The 7,634-nt window shown below is 54.2% G+C and overlaps 1 protein-coding gene across 2 annotated transcripts; it reads right to left on the bottom strand.

Moving 5' to 3' along the window:
• Positions 1-996: 996 nt before the first annotated feature.
• Positions 997-3,848, bottom strand: LOC307181049 (testis-specific Y-encoded protein 10-like). 2 transcript variants are annotated; one of them, XM_079911825.1, is made up of 7 exons: positions 3,684-3,848; positions 3,153-3,467; positions 2,468-2,545; positions 2,253-2,364; positions 2,010-2,155; positions 1,818-1,903; positions 997-1,177 (listed from the first exon to the last, which is right to left on the bottom strand). In XM_079911825.1, exons 2-7 carry the CDS (start codon positions 3,441-3,443, stop codon positions 1,162-1,164), a joined length of 729 nt encoding a protein of 242 aa, XP_079767951.1. In that variant the 5' UTR covers positions 3,444-3,467; positions 3,684-3,848; the 3' UTR covers positions 997-1,161. The 2 variants fall into 2 exon arrangements, with proteins under 2 accessions (XP_079767951.1, XP_079767950.1); XM_079911824.1 differs by having other exon boundaries at positions 3,153-3,455; positions 3,684-3,845.
• Positions 3,849-7,634: the final 3,786 nt, after the last annotated feature.

The raw sequence follows: 7,634 nt of genomic DNA, 5'->3' as shown, positions 1-7,634 counted from the left end.
AGAAGAAGGACAGTGCCTTTGTGGTTGAAACACGGTGTGCCCAGCCATTCAGCAAGGATGGGACACCTCTACCAGACTGTTCATGAGAAAAATGTTTACTTTCTGGGGACCTGGCCTGAAGCGGGCCTTGGGCAGAGGGCTTAAGCCTGTCTGAAAATAGGGATATTAACCACTGTGCCATCACGGGAGAGAGAGCACACAGCTGGGTAGCCTGGCACTTCCCTGTTTAACATCCCTAACTCCCCACTCCCCCCACCTCTCCCCTCTCCCCGTGTGCCCTTTTGTACCCAAACTGAGTCCCCCGGAAAAAAGAAGAGTTCACGTGAGCTCACTCAGATGTGAGGGACTCTGTTTCTGTTTGCTTAGCCGTTTCCCAGCAAACTTACCTTTTCCCCTGGTCACCTTTGCCAGAGCAAACTAACATCCTCACTGCCTTCCCACCTGTGTCTCTCTCACCTCCCCAGATGTCCTCCATACACCTTATACCCCCATGTCCTGAGATGTTGTCTGGAACCCTAGCCCTGAGAGGCCAATTGTCTCAGCAAAAGACCCTGTGTTCATATGCACTAGAAGGGCATCCGGTCCAACAGTGAGTTAAATGCTAAGGCTTCCCCCCGTTGTATCCCATTAAAGTGTCTGATGATATGCAACAGGGAGGATACATGGAGGACCACTATCCAACAAAATTAACTTCCAGCATTTCAATCTCAGGCCCTTGCTCGCCAGGCCCTTTCCTTGAACTTCCGCATTTCCCTTGGAAAAATGACAGGCCCCAGTTAACCAGTCCTTCTCTTATTTCTCCTTCCTCCCCAACCCCCATCCCACAGGCAGAACTGCATCCTCTGATGCAATCCCAAAGTATGATTTCCCCCCACCTCTACAACTCTCCATGGCCTGGTAATTCCCAGGCAGCAAACTGAGAAGCCTGCCTGGGGCTGATGTGTCTACCCTGAGCCCCTGCACAAACACCACACAAACACATACAACTGATGCTGCTTATTTATCTTCCGGTTTTATTCCAGGTTTACTGGTGTCTCCCTCTCTGTACGTCTCACCACCAGACCTCTCTTCGTTTCTTCGTGTGCACGACAACCACGTTGACCGTTCGCCTTCACCCAAAGCAGCTTCTTAGGTCAAGGGCGATGCTCCATCACACGCATCTCAAGATCGGGAGTGCCTTTGAAAACACACACAGGCACACACATAATAACCCAACCTCTCTGAACGATGCTAAAGACCGCTTTAACTTTTTAAGGCCCTGCCCAGGAGACAGAGTCACATCCCCTGTGATCTCTTACATTTCCTCCAACCGCATATTAGAAACTTTTCTTCATAATCGACGCAAAATGGCCACTGTTCTCACAATAGCCATGGCAGGTGAAGGAGATGCATAAGAAAAGTAAAAGATGACGGTGATGATCAAAACAGAAAAAAATGATGGGACAGCGGGGTAAGGCTTTGCACAAAGGAGACTCACACACCTTTGTGGAAATGAGGTGGTGGGGGGAACCTGAGGCAAGCCCAAATTTAAGGGGGCGGTACAGGAGGCCTGAGCGTGGGGCTGATGGCCATGGAATGACAGTTCAGAGACGTGCACCTTTGAATCTCAGTGACTTTGACTCTCATGCTGCTTCACTCGCCTAAAGCTTCCCTAGTCAGAACCAGTCCTGCACTGCAGTTTTCCAGACGTGCTGTCGCACCCTGACGCCCTCACGCCCTGGTGTCACTGTATGCCTCTGAGCCTCAACTCCTCCATGAGTGAAATAAACGACCCAGCTTACTCGTTTCAGCGCCCAGCCCCTGGGCTCCTTACCCACCTGTCCTCTCGGTGACCTGTCCCGGTGGGGCCTTTCTCCCTCAGGTAGTAGCGCAGGGGATCGGGCCACAGGTCCTCGCCGATGATCTGGTAGGGGACAGGGGCCTGGTCGGGACAGGCCAGGCCAGGCCAGGCCCACACCCCTCCCCCCGACCAACATCGCCATTGCTGAGGAGGCCCAGAGGCACCCCACCTCAGCAATCCTGCTAGATCCTACACAGCTGTGGTCAGAGAACCAGTTGAAGAAGTTAAGGCCACTGTTGTTGTGCCTGCGGCTATACACCTCCTTTTCAAAACGACGGTGCCACTGAATTGGAGCGAGATGAGATGCCCTATATCCTGTGGGAAAAGGAGCGTGGGACAAGGGCCTAAATCACGTTTCAAGTTCACCTCACCCCATCTGCCCTCCCCCACGATCCAGGGAGCTTTCTCTTACCAGTGACGTGAATGAGATACTCCTTAACAACCACCTCATTCTGGAAATAGGGGTTCTTCCGGAAAAACAACATGATCTTGCGGTAATCACTGGGATATGTGAGTTCCTCCACCTGCCGGGACAAAGTGGAGGCGGAGGGTGAAATCTCTCTCCAGCAGACCTGCTCTTTCCTGCTTTCCGGGATAAATCAATTCCCGTCTCCTCCCCAGCCTGACCTTCAAGTTGGTCATGTAGCTAAGCATGTCTTTATCTTGGGTGCTAATCATGGCCGACATCCGGGGGTGGTTCACAAACTGCTTTACGTCAAGGAGCCTCTAGATGCCGGAGGTGAAAGGGCTGGGAGAACAGAGCGAGCCTGGACAGCGGCCTGGGAGTGTCTGATCTCAAGGCCCCACTAGCATCTAGTCCTATTTCTTCAATACAGACTGCATGAAGGAACAATGAGCCCCTCGGGGTGTGCATATCTGTGCACTAAAACAGGGAGCCTCCGATTCTGAGAGGGAGGCCCTGATCTCCATCTGGACAGAACAAGCTTACTTCCGCACAGCAAACACTCCTGGCTCTAACTAGGATGTGCATTCATAACTCCCCACTCTCACCTCCGTTTTCCCTGATGGTTATTCCAAGAAGAACCTGTGCACAAGACAACTCTTTTGTCTCAAGAGGCCCTGGTACTAATGACAATACCTTTTTGGACCTCTGCAACTAAAGCCCTAGTCTTACTTCCTGCTATGCAGAAAATCAGCATGCCCCCACAATTTCAGGATCACATTTCCCTGAGTGTGCCCACAATGCACAATCCAACGGATACATTTTGGTACCCAAACGGCCCGCTATGTTAGGTACCCCTTGCACTAGCCCGGCCACAACGTGGTCTCTCAAATACAAAATTAAGGATACAACTTTGACCCAGAAGCCAGGGATGCTCTGGATGATGGTGCTTCTGTGTTCCAGATAAGGCTTCTGCCTCATAAGTGTTGTGACCTTGAGATGAAAGAGTTGTCGGCTGCACTCTGCATTCACAGGCTCCAGCTGTAACTGCAAGACCTCCAGCGCCTCCAGCGCCTCCAGCGAGGCGCTCTTCGGCGACGGCCCCGGCTCTTCCTGCCCCTGCTCCTGGGGCTTCTCCTCCTGCTCTTCCGCCACCACCTGCTGCTGCTTCTCCGCCACCACCTCCACCTCTTCCATCATGTCCTCCACAGGCTGCCAAAACACCTCCATGATCCGCGCCACCTCTCCCTCCAACAGGGCCGCGCATTGCCGCACCACCTCCCCGCTAAAGATGGCGGCCTCCTCGCCCCACCCATCAGCTAGGGCCAGTACCCTACCCACCTCCCGCACCACTCCTGGGGACCCGAGGGCCCCTGCTTCCTGAGGACCCCCTCCCACACCTAGGACGACCCCGGGTCCCGCCTCACTGCCCATGCGGACCTGGCTCTGAGCTGGGGCAGCGGCGAAGGTGCGGCAGTTGGAAGCTCAGCACGTGGGCTGAGCACCACACAGGCCCAGCGACTAGAATCACGCTTCGCTGCGCACTGAACCGTTCCTAGGAGCCTCTGCGGTGAAGAGCGCTGAAACGCATGCGCAGGAGCATTGGCCACCAGGCATGCGTGTCCAGGTGGCAGGAAGCAGCTCCAAGCCCCGCCCAGGCCGCTCTCCCCCCATCACGACCAATCAGGGCGAGGACAGTGGGCGTCACCCTCGGCTGCCTCGCCCCTCGCCCTGTGGAAACAGGCCAGGCTCCGGGATTGCCCGGTTCCCGGAAACACCCCTTCTGCCCCCCCGACTTAGCAGCCGAGGTTCCCCAAGGTGTTCGCCTCCAGGGAGGCCTCTGCCCTTGCGTCTGGGGTGCCCGGGTGCCCTGTGATACCTATGTGGCCTGTGCCAGTTGGAGCCAGGAGTTCCCGCTCCAAACTCAGAAAATCAGAATCTGGTTTCCCTCGGGACCTTTAACCACTGGGAACTCTCAGGAAATGTACAAGGAAATGCATGGTGGCCGAAGTTGCTGGATACTTTTCTTCCAGGGGACAGAGAGCCCGAAGTTCTGTGGCATGAGCGGGCAGTGTCCGGCAAACCCAGCTCTTTGCTAGACTTGAATTCCTTTGCTCAAGAGCAGAAAAGCCACGCAGTGAAGAGCTCCGTCTGAGTGTCTGTCTGTCTCCCCTCTGTCTTTCTGTGTGTGTGTGTCTGTGGTGTGTGCGTGCGCGTTCTTGCTTCTGTACGTATCTGCTCCCTCCCTCTGTGGCCCACTCTCCTGGGATCCCCTCTGGATACTTAAACTCTCCGAGAAATTCTACCTTGCCTGGCACCAAAAGACCTCTCCTCGTGTGTGATTGGCACCCACGGGTTCTCGGACTTTGTGTGACCACACGTTTGCATAGTGCCTTTCAAACGCTCGAGTGGCAGGCAGAAATTGCCTTTCTGCTAGCCAACATAAGGTGACAAGCGTCCCTCCGGGAACGGACATGGACACATGGCACGAGACGAAGTTGACTCGGCCATCCTGTCTTTTGAGAGACCGAGAGAGGGACGACACGCTTTGATGGCACTGGGGAACGCCAGCAACTTTATTTGGACACGTGCGCACACACTGAGGTGCTGAGGACTGCACCCAGTCAAGGGCCACCACGCACGCATGCATGCCTTCACCACTGCCAACCCGAGGATGTGAATTTTGCCGACCCTAAGGATGCCCTGTGAAAGTGGTTCTGCTCTCGTCCACCTTCCAAATGAGATCACATCCCAGCCCAGCCCTTCGCCCCAGTCTTGTGGGACAGGGGAGCAGGGGTAGAATCCAGCTAAGCCATCACGGCCATACTCCTGAGCCACAAGGGTTGTCAGAACATTAGAGTGATGTCTTAAACCAGCAAAATCAGTGTGACGCAGTCGGTTATGGCTCGGTGTGCCAAACCTTATGAAACAAAGGCCAGGTGTTTCTCAAGGGCCTACACAGGGGTGGGGGAAAGGTTGCTCGTGCACTGGAGAAGGAGATAAAGGTGGCTGTAGCTGAGATGGGAGTGGGGCTGGAGGGGTGGGGGGTGGGTCTTTCCTCTTCTGGGCCTGGACATCGGGCCATTTGTGATTCTCATGTACTTTGCATCCTCCCTGTCCTTCCACAGGTGCTTTCTTCCTCCCTCTAGTCTCAGCCCCTGGTCGAGGGTGCTGGCGTGTGATGCCCCTTACACTTTGCTCCACGGGTGGTATCTCTGGGCTGGATTCCCTGGCTTGGGGGCTTCAACTGGCCCACAGTTTACGTACGTTCTCTGAGCTCTTTAAGCTTTTCCACGTCCCCGCGTCCATCCCAACGTCCACGCATCCATGACAGTAGTCGTGCCTATTCCTGACCACGCACGTGCATCACGTGCCCCCCCACTCCCCCCCCCACACCACACACGGGCAGGTACCTGAGCAGAACTCTACACGTACCTGTTTCCACGAGAAAGGATTTTGGTCAGCGCCCCCTTGTTTACTGTCCCAGTTGTTTTCTGTCCCCCGCCTCCCCTCTGTGGATCTAGCCCATGTGCACGTTTAGCTCCACGGGTTGTTCTTGGAACGATTGCCCTGCCTACGGGATGGTGTGGTTGAAAGTGGGCGCAGTGGGAGGCTGAGTCACGTGCACCTGTGTGCTGTTTCCTCCCGGTTGCCTTGGACAGGGTGACCATGGGGAGCACGCAGGCTCGATTCCATTCCCCGTGCCCCTGTCTGTGGCACCATACAGGAAGACAAGGTGCTAGGGGCCCAGCCGACTTGGGACACGCTTTCCTCTTCCTGGAGCTCTCAGGTTGGTTCGCGTGTCCCCGGGCCGTCTGCTTAGAGAGGTGCTCCAGGGCTCCCTTTGCTCTGTAGGTGTTTGCCCTCAGCTGGTTTCTCTTTCCCCCTCAGGCAGCTGTGGGAGGCCACTGGGAACCAGGTCGTGGCTACGTGTGTGCTACAATGTCCTGAAGGTGGATGCAGCATTTGGGTGAAGAAATGAGGCTCTGAAGGTGAGGCTGAAAAGAGGAGGTGGGCTCCCTTCCCGTCTGCCCTGCTGTTTACTGCTAAACATGCACAGGGCCCCCACCCTGATGGCCACCCTGGGAATCTTGCCTGCCCCGGGGGCCAGCGTCAACCCGTCCCTGGTGCAGAAAGCAGCACCCTCTTCATTCGCCGGGAGGCCCTCTGCCCACTCGGGGCCTCACTGACTTCGTCAAGGACAAGGCTACCTTTCCGTTCCTCTCGGTAGCTCTGTGTTGGCCGAGCCTACCGCTCGGCTGTAGGTCCGCTGACCCCCTGGTAACGGGATTTACTGCTGGGGTCTCAGCCTGAATCCAAGGTGTAGCATCAGCTTCAGCTTTTGTCCAGGGAATTATTTCTGAAGTTTCGCCTTGGGTCCACTGTGTAAATGTATCAGGTAGAGGCTGTGTCCAAGAATTTGCTGTGAGAGAGTCAGTCTGCATCCACGGTCTAACAGTATCATTGTCAGACTGCACCCAGGGATTTACTCCTAGAGATTCAGCCTGGGTCCACCATGTGAATGTGTCAGCTATAGTTTTTGTCCATGGATTTATTTCTGAAAGTTCACCCTGAGTCCACTGTGTGACTGTATCAGTTATAGGCTGAATCCAGGGTCTCATCGTGTCTGCTTCAGACTGAGTCCACAATCTATCTTTATCACCTTCAAACTCATCCCAGGGCCTGACCGTAAAAGCATCATGTTGTATCCAAGTTTCCACCTTATCGGGTTGGTTCCAGGGCTTGACTATTTTCCTTTGTGGACTGTATCCAGTGGTGGGATGTTTTGATTACTGGCTCTGTCCACAGTGTGACTGTCTCCATTTGAGTCTGGAACCAGTGTTTGACATTTTCAGCTTCAAACTGAGTCCAGGATCTGGCTAGATCACCTTCAGATTGGGCCCAGGAGTGGGCTGTTTCAAATTCTGTCTCGATCCAAGGTTTGCACGTATCCATCCATTTGAGTATTCAACCAAGGTCTGACTCTATCAGATTCAGGCTCAGACCGAGAAATGATTGTCGGAGATTCAGGTTGGCTCCAGGTTCTGATTTTATCAGTTTGTGTTTGCAACCAGAGTCTGACAGCATCAGCTTCACGCCTAGTCCATGCTGTGACTGTATTAACTTTAGACTGTGTCATGAGTCTGAATGTAGATGATTCAGGCTTTGTCCATTGTTGGATACTACCAGCTTCAGACTGAATCCATGGTCTAACCATGTCAACTTCAGGCTGTTCCAAGAGTGGAGTGTTTTAAAGTCTGCCTGGGTCCTCTCTCCCATTTGATCAGGTTTTGTCCAGAACCAAAGCTGGCTGTACCAGCTTCAGGATGGTTCCAGGGTCTGATTGTTTCAGTTTCAGTGTGGGTCCAATATTTGATTGCATCTGCTTCT

Source organism: Stenella coeruleoalba (assembly GCF_951394435.1).
Source record: "Stenella coeruleoalba genome assembly, chromosome: Y".
In the NCBI taxonomy this organism is placed as follows: domain Eukaryota; kingdom Metazoa; phylum Chordata; class Mammalia; order Artiodactyla; family Delphinidae; genus Stenella; species Stenella coeruleoalba.
Note: the sequence above shows the minus strand (reverse complement) of the source record. Positions and strands in the feature narration are given on the sequence as shown.